The 19,269-nt window shown below is 46.6% G+C and overlaps 2 protein-coding genes and 1 long non-coding RNA gene across 5 annotated transcripts in view; 2 read left to right on the top strand and 1 right to left on the bottom strand.

Annotated features, from left to right (window-relative positions):
- The window catches only part of LOC135378114 (zinc finger protein ush-like), a 295,765-nt gene extending 291,535 nt beyond the window's left edge, over positions 1-4,230 (bottom strand). Inside the window, exon 1 of the mRNA XM_064610998.1 lies at positions 3,911-4,230. Within this exon, the coding sequence (XP_064467068.1) occupies positions 3,911-3,950 (40 nt within the window). The 5' untranslated portion in view covers positions 3,951-4,230. The remainder of the gene's footprint in view (positions 1-3,910) is intronic.
- A 120-nt stretch (positions 4,231-4,350) lies between these two features.
- LOC135378116 (uncharacterized) lies at positions 4,351-12,948 on the top strand. 2 transcript variants are annotated; one of them, XR_010418280.1, is made up of 4 exons: positions 4,351-4,412; positions 5,320-5,375; positions 10,097-10,416; positions 10,485-12,948. It is a non-coding gene; the product is annotated as an uncharacterized LOC135378116 (long non-coding RNA). The 2 variants fall into 2 exon arrangements; XR_010418281.1 differs by lacking the exon at positions 4,351-4,412 and adding an exon at positions 4,423-4,514.
- A 1,765-nt stretch (positions 12,949-14,713) lies between these two features.
- On the top strand, positions 14,714-18,867 carry LOC135378118 (uncharacterized). 2 transcript variants are annotated; one of them, XM_064611000.1, is made up of 12 exons: positions 14,714-14,904; positions 15,197-15,311; positions 15,403-15,520; positions 15,581-16,043; positions 16,110-16,516; positions 16,580-16,740; positions 16,801-16,936; positions 17,006-17,145; positions 17,205-17,346; positions 17,410-18,278; positions 18,334-18,481; positions 18,577-18,867. In XM_064611000.1, exons 2-12 carry the CDS (start codon positions 15,230-15,232, stop codon positions 18,773-18,775), a joined length of 2,865 nt encoding a protein of 954 aa, XP_064467070.1. In that variant the 5' UTR covers positions 14,714-14,904; positions 15,197-15,229; the 3' UTR covers positions 18,776-18,867. The 2 variants fall into 2 exon arrangements, with proteins under 2 accessions (XP_064467070.1, XP_064467072.1); XM_064611002.1 differs by having other exon boundaries at positions 15,203-15,311.
- Positions 18,868-19,269: the final 402 nt, after the last annotated feature.

Raw genomic sequence — 19,269 nt, forward strand, 5'->3', positions numbered from 1 at the left:
TCGATTTTGGTCTGAATAGGGTTACACACACTTTGTTTTTTCGTGAGCACCATTTGACAACTCCGGTATCAGGCAGAGTCTCAGGATTTGTCCTTTCTTTCTGTCTTCATTTTTCTCCACATTCTCAAGGGATATGTTACCAACAAGTCCATTACACCAGCTCGCGTGAAATTGCTTGCCCCCTACCACTCTGTTCAACATTAGAAGTTGCAGAGTCCAACCACCACATAAAACATAGATACTAGTATATTTTTTTCATGAAATCATGTGCGCGTATTATACGTGTGGAATGGTGCGATGTTGAATCACACCATATTCATACTTCCACCCGATTCGACCCGAACGCACAAGTAGAGCATGATTTCATCCCGAACTAGAGAGGAAAAAAACAGCACTGGAGCTTTACCCAAAAACTAGGTGAAAGGCATTAATTCGAAAAAAACGTAGCCAATGTATTCGGCAGCATATCAGATCGTAAATTTGAGAAATCGCGGATGAAGTCCTGGATCAGGCACACATTGTCTCGAATTGCCTCAAATTAATTTCCTTCAATTGTCCAAGTGACGAAGCAGGGCTTTAAAAAAAAACTTATCTGACAAACGATCACATCGTCCCATACCCACGCGGAACATTTTTTTCTACGTATTAAAAAGTTCGAAACGGTTTCTTCCCATTATTAATCATTGTCCGCGCCATCAATTCTTCGAATGAATTCTCCAAGAATATGCGAGCAGTAATAATTGTGATCGAGCATAATTGTCAGTCCACACCTGGGCCATTGTAAATGTTAGCTTATGAAATCAAAGATATTGTACTAGGTAATATGAAAGCGAAGAGGTTGGCATATTGAAGATTAGGAGCATTAAATGTCGTTCGGCAGACATATTTCCCACCACCACAACTAACGTTCAAATGTTATACAAAGTCAATGCCCATCCATTTGCGCTAAGCATTTCCGTAATTGTTAGAATATCACATTTCCTCCAGATCACTAATAAAGTTCAAGGAACACTTGCCCTGCTCTTGTTCTCCGGCTGCATAGTCAGGCATAGAAACATTGCAGCTGTCAGTGAATAGGAATCCATTAAGTGAGCTGATGCGTTTGAAATGGCAACACGACTAAATACCACCTGTATATGTGCCTCGAACGGATATACGCAGGGATAGCAATTACCATTTATTGTACGACGTCAGTAGTACATCGGTATATCGCCTGCTATTGTCGTCGACAATAGAGGAGGGGAGCGTGCTACAATGCGATATATACTAAAAAATTGTACGAGAAAGAAAAGCGATACCCCTATGAAATACGTTAAGAAAAGTTTAGCCGCTGTGCAAGCGATTAGTATTGAAATGGGGCCAGTTACCGCATGTGAAAATGTCATGTACAAAACGACACCCTCCAGATACGACTCCAACCGGATGATATCTTGAACTTGGACATTGGCACTTACGGCGATGTGGGACATGCAGCAACAACAAATAAGTAATGATGATGTAGTGGGACACGCAGCACACTATAGAACTGTACGGAAACGATTGTCGTAAATCAGTGACAGAAATAAAGTCGGGCCGTTCCACGCCAAACGATCCAAACAGGTCGCTCGACCATCACAGATATTTTTTGACAGAATTGTGCAGGCACAGGGCTTCGAGGGAAGTGTAGTTTCGAAGTACGTCCCTGTTCAAAATATAATTAATCTAATATTGGAACGTGCTGGAAAGGTTGCGCCAAGTGAGAAAAGTGTCCCTTACTTTTTCACGATTAATTGGTCCTGCGTAATTCTATAACCTTCTAAATGCCATGTTTATGTTACTGGAAGATACGACACTCTACCCTGTACACCTCATGCAAAACAGGTTCCCCCTCACCTTCAAATTGGACGCGATTTTCACTATATTTGTCATTTTTTACCGCATTGCTTTTCGAATTCACACATTCGAAACACGATCTCATGCTGCACGGTGTGTCAAGTGTACACAAAAAATTTCATTTTTCTCTACATAGTACCACCGGCGCTAGCGACACTTGAAAACCAAAGTTTCGCCAATTTGGCAAATTTTCATCCATCCGTGCAGCACATCCCTCTGTGAATTTAAGCACCTTGTAGAGAAATAAATATTTGCTCGCGCATGTCAAATAGTAGTTTTCTAATTTTTTAGGAGGACATAGTGCAAGCATTCTACAATCGAATCACACAATCGTGCTATTTTTATCTGGACAGACCGATTCCAAAAACCCAGTTCGAAAAGTGCTAGCGCTGCGAAACTTTCGTTTTCCAGTGTCGCTAGCGCGGGAGGTACTACTCCGACAAAAGAAAACTTTACAGCCTGAAACATGTTTATTTTACCCGTGAATTCGAAAAGGAAGGCGGTAAAAATGACAAATATAGTGAAAATCGCGTCCTTTGCGCGCCCTATTAGAGGGTGAGGCGGAAACTAGTTTTGCATGAGGTGTACACAGTATAGTGTGTCGCATCTTCCAATGACATAAAAATCACATTTAGGAGGTAATAGAATTACGTAACGGACCAACGTGTAGATCAGTTAAAATACATAAACCTTGCGTTCATCGAAGAGTCGCTGAATGAATGTTTCTGTTTTAAGCCCGCATCATCTTCAGAGGTTAATTGAAGCAAAAGGCCCAGGTCGGAAGCCACCGATATTTCGAACAGGAACTATTCTTGTATTGCAGTATAGAAGGACGGCCTCTGTTCGAAATATCGGTGGCTTTTGCTTTAATCTACCTTCGCCGGATTGCTGTATTTTATGTATAGATGAGAGATTATGCAGATGCTATACACTGAAGATTAAAAGGTTTCTAGTACACGTGCTGCTCTGCCTGGAAAAGCTCAATGGTAACTAATCTCGTACGACGTCTAGAGTGATGATCAGCGATATGCGAGAGGGCTAATTTCCAGAAGACTTCCGTTGTGGCTGAGATGCGTGTCACAGTCAGAGTCACTGAAGCAAGGAGGAGACGATGCTCTGCCGTAAGTTGAGAAATGGAGAGAAAAAAAGGAAGTGCCACGAAGGGCTATTTTCTGCGCTCCCAGATAGTCCAGTGTGCGAGGCGAAATCCAGACTAGATGGATTTGGGTGTAAGCGTTTTAGAGACTATATTTGCCTCGGGGGCTGACGGCAGCGTTCATATCGCTGGAGCAGTGCTCACATGTCTTTGTACAGGGCCACTGTTCGAAACAATTGTGATGCCTGAATAAGGCTATGGATGTGTTACATAGACGTGTTTGGTGGGTACTTCGATGGGCTTTTTTTTTTTCCTCTCCAAAATATTTCTACGCGCAGGAAAAGGACACCCAGAGTATCCGTTTTCTCGTGAAGTGGACGTCCCAGCGGGACCCACCACCGCTGTCTGCGACTTTTGCTCGTCTGCTGTGAGTGAATGCTACGAACATCGCAGCAACTACAGCGGGAGTAACTATATGCTGTCGTCTCAATTCACACAAAGAACATGTTTGAGGTGCATGGTCTTTGTCTAACACTCGAGACGAAAAAACAAGTAACATACTTGCCGTATGACGTAACGACAAATTTATATTGACCTCAAGCGGTAATTTGTTCGTCTTAAAAGTTACCGCAAAAATAATTCGAGAAATGGGCGCTTTGCACAAGTAATCAACGGGGACGGGAACAGCCAAATCACATGCGACAAAACAAACAAATATTTTAAACAAGGCGAGACAGACGTGTCGTCGTGAACTAGTTGGCCAACAGTCGGGGACATTCCTCCCCGTCTGTTAGCCAACAACAGTACACAAAATGCAGGTTTCAGCCGTCTAGCAGCTGGGATCTACCATAGCCGCCGCTTGAAAGACACGGAGCCACGTGGGTCGCGTCGCATCGCAACAGAGCACGCGACCACTTCTGATCCCACTCAATCGCGACTCACGTTTTAGGGGCTTGGGGTTGGATTGCTTCCTCCTGGACATGGGCGTCCGGCACACGGGGGCACGCACTACACGCAGCCTTGGTGCACCGTGCGCACGAGATCGCAAAACGTCGTCGCACAATCACTGAAATGCCAACATCCTTCGTTCACTCAGTACTTGCGTCTCTTCACATGGACGGCGCCAAACTCACACTGAGATCAAACAACAGCAACACACACTGAAAACAGTTGGCAGAGATCGAAGCGCAGGAAACGAACTCTTGTACATCAACGATACGCCCGTGCGGCGTCATCCACAAACCACGAGCTACTTCTGGCTTTGGAAGCAGACGACTCGAAATGTGGGCGGAGCTGTCAGAGCGGCAGAATTGCGCGTGCGCGTCGCGCATGCGCCGCCATTTTTTGCGAGCATGACCATTGACCCAGTACGCGATGGCAGCGCGCCCTTGTAGGATATTGAAATACAAGAAGCGGGTGTTCCGCATCCGTTACCTACATCACGGTGAGTCGGCTTGTGCTTGCTTGAGGTCCGGAGCATTTCCCAAAGGAGATCAAACCCGTGTATTTATGAGTGTCCTCTACCTCACATGTAAAGGAACTGCAGGTCAGATTTTGCAGTGGTAATACCTGCGGAGGAAATAAGAGATAATGCGATGATTTTCAGATTTAAAATAGCGATGACGAGCATCTTCCAAAGGTAATGTGACCAGACGTCCCGATTTAGGCTGGACATGTCCTACTTTTACGGTCGTAGTCCCGCTGTCCCACCAGCCTACTTGTGGGACAGCATTTTGTCCCGGTATTGACTGCAGCAGACCCCAAATTAAAAAAAAAAATAATAAAATAAAATAAACATGGGGCTAAATACAGGAAGCGCTTTCGGCTTTCGCTTGTCCTTCTCCCGGCTCGCATCTCTCCACGGTGTAGCCAATGCAGCACTCAGACGTGTTGGCTATCAAGCCATCCCAGAGTCAATACTTTGTCATAAGAAAAGTTCGCTTGCACTTGCTTTGCGCATCAAGATGCCTCGGTGGGAGCATCGTCTTAGTATAATGATCAATCACCGCGCGGTGCTGAGGATAATGACGAAACTGAGCAGCAAGTCCATCGAGTTTGGGCAGAGATTTTCCTTTCGTGGCTGCAAATATGAAGACACGCTAAACAGAATACGTTCTGGTTAAAGTATTCCATGTGTGCGCTAAGTAATAATTCAAACTGCAAAAATTGTAAGACAAACATAAATAAATAAGCCAATGCAAAGAATATAAAGGTTAAATAAGTAAAATTCATCCACTTTCAGTTATTTATTCTTTGAGAAATGTATTTCTTTACGGCATCCGACATAGGCGAATTGAAGAGAGTTTGATTTGTGGACTGACAGCACCCCCCCCCCCCCCCCCTCATCGCAGACGTCCCGCCCTGAAGTTGGAGGGGTATGGCCACGTTAACCAAAGCGGCACATAAGGTACGTGTATATTTCCAACTGCGCTTTCCGTACACTCTGCTTTTATTTACATTGGATATGAAACATACGGAGTAATCGCTCTGATGGTTTCCACCATTGGTCGATGGCGACTTGTGGTGCAAGGGTAGCATCGATGGTTGAGACTCGTAGCTTAACTCAGAGACCGGGGTATATGAATGGACCAACTGCGTGTCTCGCAACTAGCAAATAAAGTTTATGACAGAACACTGAGTTAGAATGAGGTTATCCCTTCTTTCCCTTTTTACTTCGTTCAATTACGCTCTTAAATTCTAAACACCCTTTTCCGTTCAAATGCGGTGTCATTTGTGTGTAAATCGTTTTGCACGCCCCTGTTACACCTTTGTGGGGGAAAAAGTTTGTATGGATGGCTGCAATAGGTACAGAGGCCGAGTTTGAGGGTGTATCGATGGCTACTGGTGTGAAAGGAATGTAACTAAGTAAAATGTTTAGAATGAAAAGATGGCTAAGAAGCAAGCGTGCTGGTGAAGTTGATGCATAATGTAAAACCCCGAGGTTAGGGAACACGAAAGGACAGACACAACACGAAGAATAGCTTGAGACTTCGTGTTGTGTCTGTTCCTTCGTGTTCCCTAGTCTCGGTGTTTTACATTATGCATCCAAATGTTTAGCATTCTTGTGGGATAGGAATGCCGAGTACGCTGAGTCTTAATTTTCCCTCATGCCAAGACCAGTAAGAACCACAGTCGCTATCTTGATGGTGACTTGATACTCCAAGCAATTCCTCACTTCAGCCTTTTTTTTTTGTGTGTGTGTGTGTGTGTGTATGCAATCAAATTATATTTAGACACCTCATCAGTCGTTTTGACTCGAAAGCGAGCAGGGCTCTCGAATTTACAGCCACTCGCAAGACAAGCAATGTATATAGTATATGTCTTCTCTTAGAAAGGAAATGGTAACGCGGTCCACCCCCGGGTGGGCCGTGGCTTTGAATGCGCGGCCCATAAAACGGTCGTCGGGGCATCATCTTTTGCGGTGTTGTTTCCGAGAAGATTTTTCCCCCTAAAGAAATGCCACTGGCTTTCTGAGAGTGAGCTTCTGGTTCATTATCCCATTTATGTGATGTTTCAAACCTATCTCTAAACTTGAGAGCCTGTATTCTTATTCAAACGTATATTCATGTATCAGACCGTATATTGCTCAAATATGGCACCATTCAGGTTGGAATTGCCATGTGGGACAATATTGGTCCACAATGCATTACATTTTCATGCTATGCATTTGATTTGGCTGATATGCGTAAAACACTCACTATGAATACAAAGCTGCACACGTTACATCATTCTTTGAGGGTGTTGATTTACACCGAAAATGGAATCAGTTAGGGAAATATTCATTACACACCAGATGGTATTGAATTAGTACCTCTCCTGGAGGGTGTACTTCCATCTTTGGGTGTCTATTTACACCAAAAAAGTAATCAGTTAGGGTATCATCCGATTAGACCCAAGGATGTGTATACAATTTAAGAGTGTAGTTTTGAGGGCGGTGGGGATTGGGCTCGCATGCCCCTACTTGCTGCCGCGGCCTGTACCAAACAAAGTGAAACGAAGAGTGCGAAAATCAAGCTAGTATCCAGACAGGCAAGTACTTTCTTTGTCGTTTCCAGAATTTATCGATAATAAAAGCGACGCCGATGCTGTCGCAATAATTTGGGGGGGGGGGGGATATGTTTATTAAAGATAAAGAAAGGGCGAAAGGCCAGACAGGCCATGGCCAACCTGCTATTCCCAAAAGAGAAAAAAAGAAAAAGAAAGAAAGAGAAAAAGAGAAAAGAGAAGCAGAAACGGAAAAGAGAAAGTGGCAGGGGACGATGAGGTGGCTCAAGGCTCAAAGGCTGCTGAGCAGGTCCAGTGTCCTTCAGGTAACACAGGAGGGCTCGGGTGACTGCCCACTGTCCGGAGCGCCGGACAGGTCTCAGCAGCGTCGCCAGGGAAAGTTCCCTGTGGCCTAGGGAAGTGAGATTTGTGGCGAGGATGGCTCGGGGGCCGGCGTACCGCTTGCAGTGCAACAATAGATGGCGTATGTCGGCGACTGCAGCACAGCAGGGACACATCGGGGACGTCCGTCTATCCATCTTAGAGAGGAGCAGCGGGGTCAGGGCAACATCGAGGCGTAGGCGATGGAGGATCGACACCTCCTGTCGCGACAGCCGCTGGGAGAGGGTGAGTTCCATCCTCGGGTCGATGGAGTGGAGGAACGTCTTTGCCGCTACAGCGTTTGACCTAAACGCGAGGGTGCTGCGAGACGTCTGGCGGCGGATCTGTATCAGGCAGGCCGATGGAGTGAGAGGAATGGTGGTGGTCATTGTGGTGGCATAATTTTGGTTCACCAATGAAACCCTATATGAGCGTCATTCTGTGTAGGTTGCCTCTATTCGTCCTTCAGGCGCTAAAAAGGGTAGAATGGCAAGTCACCAGAATTCTACAGTTCCTGTGTTCTGACTCCCAAGGCTAGGTGTAACATATACCGTCATTCACTGTTTCATATACAGCGGGCCTTAGAATCTTTCGTCATTCTCATGTCTGACGCTGGTAAGTATGAGGCAAATGTAGCACTCTTGTACTACTAAACCCTCAGATATACGAGAAACACAACGAAGAGGTTTTATAAAACACTGCCATTATCACACTGCAAGGGAAGGGTATCACGTGGTACGTGTAGCCCTGTCCCAACAATTAAACTTCACGGTCGGTTTGCTTCTGCAAACAAAGAAACAGACACGTGAAAAACAAAAATCCAATATGTGGCTCATAGCCGCCGTTCGAAAACATACGACCTATCCATGTGTACTCTAGTTCCTCAGTTGTATAGTTGTGTTGCTAGCAGACCTCGCCAGTTTTGACTTTCGCTCACTCAAGTTCACTCACCACCCGCCCTGTTCTCAGCTCGCTCACTCACGCTCACTGACCATCCGCTCAACTCTCGGCTCGCTCATTCACGCTCACTCACCATCCGCTCAGCTCTTGGCTCGCTCACTCAAGTTCATTCACCACCCGCCCAGTTCTCAGCTCGCTCACTCACGCTCACTGACCGTCCGCTCAGCTCTCGGCTCGTTCATTCACGCTCACTCACCGCCCGCTAAGCGTCTTGCGGCCTTACGGCTGTTCCTTATCTTCATTCACCCCCGTGTGTCAACCGAACGGATGAACAGGAAATTGACAGCCGGATTGTTGATCCAAAGAGCGCATTGGTGCACTTCTCCGCGCAAGAAATATGCAAACGGAAACCAATTAATTACTCGGAAAAATCACTAAGTGTCGACGCGTTTTTTTTTTTTTTTTCTTGCAATATTTTTCGCTGAAGGTCCCGATGCGTAACACAGAGGTTCCGTAGGCGTGCGAAGTAAACTTTAAAAGTTATGTTTATTTAATTAGTGAGCGTATGCAAATGAGCCGGTCACTACTCAGTTCATAGCCCCACTGGCCACTCAGCTCCAGACTCGAGCACTCACGCTCAGTCACTGGCCGCTCAACTCTCGAATCGCGCGCTCACGTTCACTCAGTGCGCACTCACGCTCACTCACTCACTGCCCGATCAGCTCTGGGCTCGCTCACTCAAGCTCAGTCACTACCCATTCACTTCTCGGTCCGCTCACTCATGCTCACTCACAGCCCGCTCAGCTCTCGGCCCGCTCACTCACGTTCACTCACCGCCCGTTCAATTCACGACACGCTCACTCGGGTTCACTCATGGTCCGCTCAGCTCTCGGCTCCCTCACTCAGACTCACTCACCGCCTACTCAGCTCTCAGATCGCTCACTCGCGCTCAGTTCATTAGCCGAATTGAGCGTGAGTGAACATGAGTGAGCGCGCTCATGAGTGAGTTTTGCCGAGGTCTGGTTGCTAGATAGTATTCCAATATATTAATAGCTTAGACTGTCAATCCACTTTACAAATATTTACAAAATTGCGCTCAAGCTGTATGGTAGATGCTACGGAGTGCACTCATTTCGAATGACAACTAAAGGGGTTGTGACACTTTGATACACGTGGTTCATTACGGTCGTGCCCGCATTGTAGAGCACGCCAGAGTGTTGAGGAAAAAAATAATTACTTTTCTACGTGCCGTGCTTGGCGAGATATAAACTCTCTAACACACGTACGTGCCAAGCTCTGACGTCAGAGGAGCGAGAGTTACGGTCATTCCCATTGGCGTTCGCTAGCACGTGACTTCTCACGCGCAGCCTGACTGGTGGAGATGCCCGCAGAGATGTCAGAGACAGACGAATACCGATTGTCTACGCGTCTATTAGCCCATTTTGCTGTGAGACGGAGCGCAGGTTGAAATCGACGCGAACAACCGTCTTTTCCGTTTATCCGTGACAACTTGGGACGAAGTGTCGCAACCCCTCTGATGTCGAACTAGTATCAACGCGTCTTCCTAGTAAAAATGCGTAATAGTAAAGTACAGAAACAGTTCATTTGAGGAAGACGCGAAAGAAATATGGTTTGAACTGTGTGGTAACGCTATAAATATTTCCTCCTCTTCCTAAAATTGATGACGAGGAAAAGACATCACTGTAGACCACGTCTATTTCTTAAAGCACAGTGCTTTAAAACGAAGCTTTCTGGAACGTATGGGAACCATTTATCGGTCGAACGCTTCCAATCGCTCCTATGCTGGGGGTGCGCGGGAAACAACTTGAGATACTCTTTCTCCTCATGAACTTGCACTTTCAGTGCACTCTGCTGGATGGAGCTGCATGGTGCGTATATAGAGCTCCTTCACAAGGGTCCTGCTCGGCAACGATGGAGTGATCTGAAAGGCGAGTATATAGATGAAGCAACAGTTGGGCTGTTTGGTATACAGATCCGTCGTGGAGGCAGCAGAAACATGGGTAACGAGAAAAAACAGGACTAGTAATGTGTTTCCTCGTGTCTCGTGTTTCTGCTGTTGCCTTCCTGATGCAGGTGGGTATATGCTGAGAAGCGTCCCAACTTGGTGGACTCAAGGCGGTGCCGAGAGAGAACAATAGTCCTCGGCGCGCAGCGCAGTAGTGGTGCGTCCTTGTCGTTGTTCACGGCCCGCTACACGAATCGGCGCCGCAAATACTGATTGGTATTTCAGGATGGGTGCCACGCAGAGGAAGGCATGAAGAACGACTGGGCACACCGCCTGCAGAAACTGCGGTCAGGATCACGATGGCGTGGGCAGGTGCACTATGGGTCGTCCGGATTCAGAGGAGGAGCTGGAGCAGCAGGAGTTCAGGGCAGATTCGACGACAATACCGCAGCCAGTACGTGCGCATTCAGCTTAAGAGCTTGTCCAGAGCGAACTATCATGGAGGAGTATCCTGAAACAGGATGAACCCGAGAACAGAGCTCGCTGTTGTTTCTTTGAGTTACCATGCACGGTTGAATAATGGGTCGGTCGCACTGCCTCTTTTAGTACGCGAAGCAAGGATTGGCTTGCTCTAAGCGAAAAGCCAGAACCTATGAGTAAGGCCGGCCAGCCGCAAATCAAGGCTATGGCGTGCGCTCTGAAAGTCGGCTAGGTCGCTGACAGCTTCCTCTGCTGTCGCCAAGGGGGTTGTAGCTTACTTCCCGCTACGGTGCAACAAAATCTTGATATAATATCGTATCAGGAAGGGCACCTGCACCCTTGTTGTAGTCACACGGTATATGCCGAGCTGAATACTCATGGTAAAAAACTTTCAAAAACCAGAAAGAGCATTCCCATATGGGTGAGTAACCAGAACTGTTGGCGTCGATTGCAAATATCAACGGCGAATGATGATGGTTGATGGTGACGAGTCTTCCATTCAGAAGTGGTCAGAAGTGGTCAGAAGTGGCAGAAATGTGGACATCTAGTCAGTGGTTTACCCAGAATTTCGTCCTTGGGGGTATAGACGACCCCTACGTCATCGATTACATTTCGCCGCCGCGCAAAGCATGCTGGTGGGCATTATAAGCTTTATCGGCCTATCAGCCGACGCGTTTTTCCCGCTTCTTGCCCACAACAGCAAAATATAACCTCGAACCGGTCTTCTCGTGACATCACATGTTTGTAAACAAAGGGCCGTCTGTATCAGAGGGGGTGTGACGTCACGACATGGAGGCTAGTCCCATGTAATTGTAAGCTGTTTGGTGAAATACTGTGTAATCTCAAACATTTTGGGGGTTGTCTTCCAGATTTGGGGGGTCTTAGGGGGTGCACGGCATCTAGTGTCCGGTGCCGGAGTCTGTCGTAGCAAGTTTCCGCACACCACTTGAACTTCCAGGGGAAGAATCCCAGCGACAATGTTTCGCCAAACTCTTTGAACTGCTGTGATTGATGTGGCGTAGAAAATCGCCACCGCGAATAACAAAACTCGTCCCGCTATGACATTCGCCGCCGCACAGTCGCTCGAGAGGTCATGTGCTTACCAGAACCAATAGGAACGGCCGATGCTATCGCTTTTCTGAAGTCGGAGGTCGACGTCGATTATAAACGACGAGAATTAGCCGATGTTTGCTTGGCGAATTCAGCGCATAAGCGCACTGCGTCGATGTGGGCTCAGTGGTGGTGTAGACACAAACGGAACGACCAATGTTAAACGCGACGTATGTTGCACTGAAGCGACCAGTGTAACATGCACACCCAAGCCAGTGCAAGTTTTCCTGCGCAACAACGAACAGTGCAAATTCGCCAACCAACGGGTTTAAGTGTAGCGTCTTTTACTCCCACCTGTATAACAATGGCAACAAGGTTTTGAAATGGCACGACTGATTTTAAAAGAATTGAGAACACCATGACATGCTTGAGTAAGAGCTTCAATTGAACAATAGTGCTTAGGCGAGTAAATTGTGGAATAAATGACGAACGCAGCGATATACACACATCACGGAAAACTGGCATGCTCCCCCGCCCCCTATAAAGAAAGATATTTCCGGATTCCGTCTGGAACAAGGTCCATGGAACAAAGGATCTATAGAAATGGTCTGTTTTCGCGTCACATCGGGTCGCTAAATTGGCCTCCTAGACTTGTTCCCTGGTCTTAACCCAATCTAAAACTTGTTGCGGAAAGTTGAGTGCGAAATCTCTAAGGACAAGCATGCAACAAAACGGGAGTTAATCGACGCTCTTATCTTGGCCCGGAATCGGATAATCACGCCGGCTCTCCGTGTTTCATCAATGCCCAAATGATGTGCGAAGGGCTGGTAAACCAAATATTAACCACTTTGTATCTATCGCGTCGCCCTGTTTGGGTTATGTAACGCTGCCGCAATAATTATAAACACAAATATTGCGGAGTACAAGAAAATGGTATTGGCGCACTATAGCCTTGTTGTTTGTGCTCCATAAAAACTTCAATCATCATCATCACAAAAAATGGCTGCATCTTTGGGCACTGTGCTAAACGCGTTTAAACGTGGTAAATTTACAGGGCCATGGTTGGCGGTAAATTTTTAGTCACACGGTCAACTGTAACGCGGTCCTATAAATCTACGAACGGACCTGTGACAGGGCCTACAGTCACTATACAGGGTGTTTTTTTTTTTTGTTTGTTTCAATCAGGATAAAAAGGCTATTAGAGCAACGTGAATTTCGTTTTCGTAGGTGGGTTATACGGCCAGGCGGACATCCTGTAGCACAGCGTATGCAACTACTGGACGATTACTTAGCTAAAATTCAGTAATTAACTTATTAATGAAATGTGAGAAATGAGAGACAGCAGAATTGGAACCAGTCATTATTGAAATCCATCGTTCTTATTAAACGCCCTGAGAAGCGAACCTAATTCGAAATACAAAATTGCCAAATTTCACTATACAAATGAGCCGAAACCAGAACTACGCACAACTCGAGCGCAGAAAGAGCGACAGGCATTACACGTGAGAGGGTCACGTGCTTTGGAGCGATGGAGCCGATTGGAGTAGGCGCTAATCTGTTGGCCCGATAGACCGCTCTCCGACCCAGATGAGGTTAAGGTCGTGTCATTTCTGCGCTCGAAAAGCGCGTAGTTCTAGTTTCGACTCATTTGCATAGCCCAAGTTGACAATTTATATCTCAAAGTACGTTCGCTTCACAGGGATTTGAGTAATGACTGGCTCCAATTCTTCTATCGCTAATTTCCCGGAAAACATCTAATTAATAAGTTAATTAATAAATTTTAGCTAATCAGTCGTTCAGTAGTTGCATACGCTATCCTACAGGATGTCCGCCTTGCCGTATAACCTACCCGCGAAAACGAAATTCACGTTGCTCTAATAGCCTTTTTACAAAAAACCTGTCCTGATAATAAAATTTAAAAAAAAACGATATAAGTCTATATCGCTGTTAGAATAGCCATAAGTGCTCGAGGAGCCCAGCGCTGGTGTATTTCATTTCCAAGTAACGTTGCGGAGGTACTACGGCAACGAAAAAGCAACACAAGCTCGTTCACAAGATGGACCACCTGAACAGGCTTTCTGCCCTAACGCCAATTCTAGTATATTACGTCTTTATTACACTGCGATCGGTGTTTTGTAAAGTTAAGGATTTTTTGCACAAGGTTCGCCGACACACATCTTTGAACAATCTCCCAGGAATTTTCTAACTCAGTGATTTCGCAGAAGCCTCTATTTCCGGGTGCTGATGACCTTCGTGCATACAGTTCCGCCGTGGACCAATATCCATTTAGTATCAACAAATCTTTGCCTTCGATGTGCGAGAGCCCCCCTTGGAGTTGTCGAAAAGGACTTTCTATAAAGTAGCGTTTCATGTGCGTCTTCAACGGTACATAATGTAGATGTAATTGTTAAAACCTGCATGTGACGAAAATACCGACGCACCCAATTTGTTCAGCCGCAGCGTTGCCAAAGGATACGATTTCAATGAAACGTTGGCGAACGGTTCATTCCAGGCGAGCAGAATCATGTTGTTTTTCCTAATGAAGTAAGAAAACGAAAAGAGATCAAAACCGTTCTCCTGTTTCCTCCGACGAAATTCGCTCACATGATTACCAGATATCCGTTAGTAATTAGTGGCAATCCTGGATGGAGAGTACACGTGCCAGTACACTGACGTACGTGCATGTCAGTGAGCATATACGGTCAGTAAGCCAGTGGCACACTGTAGAAGGGCAAGAAGGGCATATTGTGCCCCCTGTTCAAACCGCAAAACCGAAACCGCAATTACGTACGTGGTGCGTTTTGATGCGCCGCCGCCGCGCCTATTGTCCCGCTTGCCGCGAACAATCATGGAAATTCCATTTAACGTACGGTGATTTACTAAAAAAATATCCCATGATATTCAGCTTTGACACAATATTTGCTTACCAGTAATCTACACCATGACAAACAGAGCGCACAAAGAAGCAATTACTGGCTCGTGCTTCGACCTCACACGCACGTGAGAGGACGAAGTAGAGCCCGTGGTACTGCCACCGACAGGCAATTTCAGCCGGGTGCTGGAACGGTTCGGTTCTCCGGCAACGTTCGGGTGCACCGAGGCCGCAATAGGGCACAAGCCAGCCGGGTCACGCAGGACAAACAACGATCGTCCTCGCGATTACCTGGCGTTTACGGTAAGGTTCATCTCTGTATTTGATGCGTTTACAGAATGCTGCTTCGTATTTCCCGATTAGCCGTAACGTTCTTGCACACGTCACACTGAACATCCTCGTTCAAAATATGTCCCTGAATTCGCGTGCGTTCTGTGCACCAATTTCATTCCATTATAGGAGGCTGTGCACTAGTATAGGACACGGTGACGCCACGTCATTGGAGTATGCCAGTTTCACTCCTATCCTGTTCAGCCTCCCGTGCAGTTTGTGAACAGTTGGAATTTTCCTAACTATATTCTGATTATTTCGAAAGTTTTAGCTTGGCTGCGGTGTTCCATTGTCGGACATGGGCCTCCTCGTACTTGCGGCGTTTTTCCTAACTCTACGCATCACGAACGCCGCACTGCTTCAGGACTCTGTCGCCACAGGTGAGCCCTTCATGCCCTTCATGATATTATTCGCCATTGTAGTTTACACACCTGTACGCTCATGTTATTTCGCCTGTTTTTTTCTTCGCAGAAACTCTCGTCGTAGAAGTCTGCGACACTCTAAGACTGGCAAAACTGTACACTTACTGTACAGTACCTTTTTATGGAGAATTGTATGGCAAGAATTTGCCACTTGGAAAGACCTGCTTGTAAGTTGCGAGCTACCTATTCTTTCAAACTGAGGCTGATTTATCATCTGTCCAATATAGTTACGTCCAGGGTTTCATGCAATGCACCAGTAGAGCCGAGAAAATGAGTGGGTGCTCGAACCAGCAGTACCTCATCAAGCCCACCATGCAGTACTTTTCATCCGTTGCCCTCGACGCTTACGCAAAATTATGCAACATCACGACTGTCGTTGACGAGAAAGCTGAATCTCAACTTGAGATTCATATCAGCTACCGTGGAAGGAACCTCCCACGTACATTCGAGCAGCAGGTTGATCGTCGCAGCGACAGTGAACAAATGAACCAAGCGTACCCAGCCGGCTCCCAAGGCTACATCCAAGGCAGCGTGTATCCCGAAGCCCACGGTCACAGGGTTAAGCGGCGAGCTGCATCATTCAACGTCGTACCAAACGAGACCTTGACTGGTAGCGTCGGCACAGATTCAAATACTCCACCAAACCGCATAGTGTCACCCGTTTCTACTGAAGCGCAAAAGCAAACTGAAGTAAGTACTCATTTAGCTCTTTGCATTTCCATAATGACTCAAGCGTTCGTCCTTTTTGCTCTTCAGGTGTCTTTCAAAAACGGGGCACGCCAGGCAGGGCAAAGTAATACAGCAACGAGTAATTTAAGCCAATCCGAAATTATCACACACGCACCGCGGAGCCATAACGGCGAAGCGCAGGTTACCGATTCTCCAGCAACCATTACGGACACAAATAATGCGTCTTCTGTATCTGTTTCCAACCTGCTGCCGCAGGACGACAAACCTAGACGTCAGGTTTCTAACCGGACTGAAATTGTAGTGCCTTCTGAGAATGCAGCAGACACGACAGCGGCTGACATTTCAGGCAGTCGTCTTCAAGAAAATGTAACGGACAGTCAAAATGCGCAGCTGCAGCGGAGGATATTCTTGCGAAGCTTTTTCAAATGTGGCGTATCCTTTCAACAGAACTTCACCGTGCCGAACGCCTGCCAGTAAGTTAACCACGAAATTCGAAGAGTTCTGTTTATTCCTCCCACTTATTTATTTGCTTGCAGATTTTACAACAGTTATCAGGAATGTGTGCACCAAGCGATGGTTAAACTGAATCAGTCAACACCGTACAACGAAGACTCCGCAGGGATTGCCGTGAGAGCGCTTGCAGACCTTATGACTGCAATGCATGATACCAAATGTCAACATGTACCTGATCCCAACGGTGAGTAGTTTGCAAATGTGTGCACACCTGAATTGGAAATCGTGTGTGTTTGCCTTGCAGATATAGGATCTCCTCTAACAAGCTGCTGTAACCAACCGTTAGCTCAGAAGCAAGCGTTTATGTGCTCTGCGGTGTATTTCTATCTGTCTGATAGCAGAACACCTGCATTGTGGCCAAGCACCCAAACATCGTGCAGGTGCGATAACTTCATAAAATTCATTTCTACCATGATGTCCACTTATTTACATTTACTTTTTACCCCTAGTTCAGTGACGGACCTGCAGCGCTGCACCGACTTCGCTTTGGAACTCTCCAAATGCAAGTCTTGTGAGCTAAGCACTCATGTAAGCAAGTTTGTCGCGACGGTTATCCAACCGCACCAGGATAAATGCGTCACCGAAATAGGTACAGTGTTGCGCCTCACTGCATACATGACATTAGCATAATCGTGGATTCTGGTGCAGATGCACAGCCAATGGCAGAGTACACAAAAGAAGACTGCCAGCAAGCTATGGTCTTTAAGAGGGCTTTCGCATGTGCAAATGCATTTCAAGAGATGATAGAGTTGGAGGGCATTGCTGAAATATCGCAGGATCTTACGTGCGGGTGAGCATTTTCACTATACAATGGCAGCATCGACTACTATGCTTACGAAGCGTTTTCTAACAGGCATGCTTCACGCCTGCACACCTGCTTGGAAGATTCCATCGAAAGTACAGGTTGCATCAGAGACATGCACATCACATCACAGTTGAAAATGTACAAGAAACTAATCGAAGACGAATATAGTGTCAATTGCGTCGACTACGTTCAACGTGAAAAAGCGCGCTCTAACCTTCAGAAAAGCAAGGAACATGGGACTGAACAGAAGAGCAGATTGACCATTTATCGTCTTGATGACTCCAGCAATTCAGCGGGGCCCGACGATACAACAGGCCTACAATCATCACTGGGGTTACCATCAAATCTCATTGGGAACGGTCACTACAGATTGCAACCGAACGAAGCTGAGCTTCAGCGGTCCAAGCTGGATATGGAAGGCGGATGGAAAGCGCTGAACCAGTGGCAAGCAGAAAGACAGCAGAGCAAAGCTGGTGGTCGCCCTAATGAAGAAGCTAGTTGGATGAACAAAAGGTTCAGCCGGTGGAGGACGATGAAGCAGAAGGACGGACCTGCAGGCAAAGATGAAACTGCGCAGGAAACTAACGTTTCGCAGGAGGCTGCTGTTCGTCGCGAGGATTTGACGCTTCGTGGAGCTGACAGCAATGATACCCTCATCAAAGTCTTCAACCAAAGTGGTACGGTAGCTTCACACGTCAATGCAGTACGTATCCTGAACGGCGTTCTGCGTCACGGTAAACGGGGGAAAAGGCGAGATTTTGAGGAAGAGTACTACTTCGGTCACGATTACGATCATCATGGTCACCTGTCTGCACTGCCAGAAGAGTTGAAAATGCTCGAGCAAATGAAAGCTGCAGCCCCTAAAGTTATGAATGTCTTGCAGAACAGTACTACACCGTCAGCGGCACTTATTCCTGGTAAGGCTATGAAAGACTTCGTTTTAGTTCTGACACGAAACTTGTCAACTCTCAGATTCATGGAAATGTCCTTTGGAGAAGCTTCAACCATCTTTGAAACAGTGTGAAGACAGTCTCCTGACGCTGATGTCACGATGGCCGAAGGAAATAAATGACAGTGCGCATCTCGTCAACGCCACACAAGGAACGCAGCTGATATGCGGGTAACTATCAAATTTCAGAACATACTATCTGTGGCGAGACCCGTAACGCGATAAATTCACAGGTGCACTGCTGCTAATTTTGATCGGTGTTTCAGTGATATCGCTAGTTACAAGGGCTGCTTGCTGAGGGTCCTCAAGGCTAACAACTGCGATCATCCCCAAATACTGGAAGAAATCACGAAAGAAAAGGGGAACGTCCTTCACTTGCCGATGTGCTCTGCGGCGTCATACTTGATGCCAGAGGTCGTTCTGCTAAGTTTCTTTGCGGCTGTAACTCTCATTAAATTTCTGTAAGCCGGTGGACTTACCGGCTTGTACTGGCTTGTACGGAAGTCACCCACAGCAAAGCCGCAAAAGGCGCCAAAAATAAAGATATCACGCATAAATGTGTCATATTCGTCCCTTTTTGTGCAGGAAAGCAAACCGAACGAACCAAACCCGAAACATGTCTGTGCATTGGGCCATCATTCCGTCGTAATTGTACGTACCCCGCCTTGCTGCTGGTCGTTCTCGGCGTCATGTGATTATGTTCGTCAGTTATGACAGTACTTACAGAGCAAATTGTCTGAAATGGCGCCTCTATCATCCATTTTATTTATTCTCTCTACATTGATGTACTACGTGGACGTAATCCCGCAAGATTGCGTGCTGGCTGACCTAGGCTCACATGCAACTAAAAACTGCTCTCTATGTCTATGTCCGCCTCGATGCCTCTTCACGGCGCGTATCCGTCACAAGGGAAGGCAGCAACGATCACCCCCAGAGCAGACTGCTGCAATGGCATGTCA

Source organism: Ornithodoros turicata, chromosome 1 (assembly GCF_037126465.1).
Source record: "Ornithodoros turicata isolate Travis chromosome 1, ASM3712646v1, whole genome shotgun sequence".
NCBI lineage: Eukaryota > Metazoa > Arthropoda > Arachnida > Ixodida > Argasidae > Ornithodoros > Ornithodoros turicata.

Bases quoted from the DNA above. Each gene is read 5' to 3' on its own strand.
- LOC135378118 (XM_064611000.1), top strand. From the start codon at position 15,230: ATGGGCCTCCTCGTACTTGCGGCGTTTTTCCTAACTCTACGCATCACG. The intron at 16,517-16,579 runs GTAAGTTAACCA...ATTTGCTTGCAG, and splicing joins ACCGTGCCGAACGCCTGCCA to ATTTTACAACAGTTATCAGG. The intron at 16,741-16,800 runs GTGAGTAGTTTG...TTTGCCTTGCAG, and splicing joins ACATGTACCTGATCCCAACG to ATATAGGATCTCCTCTAACA.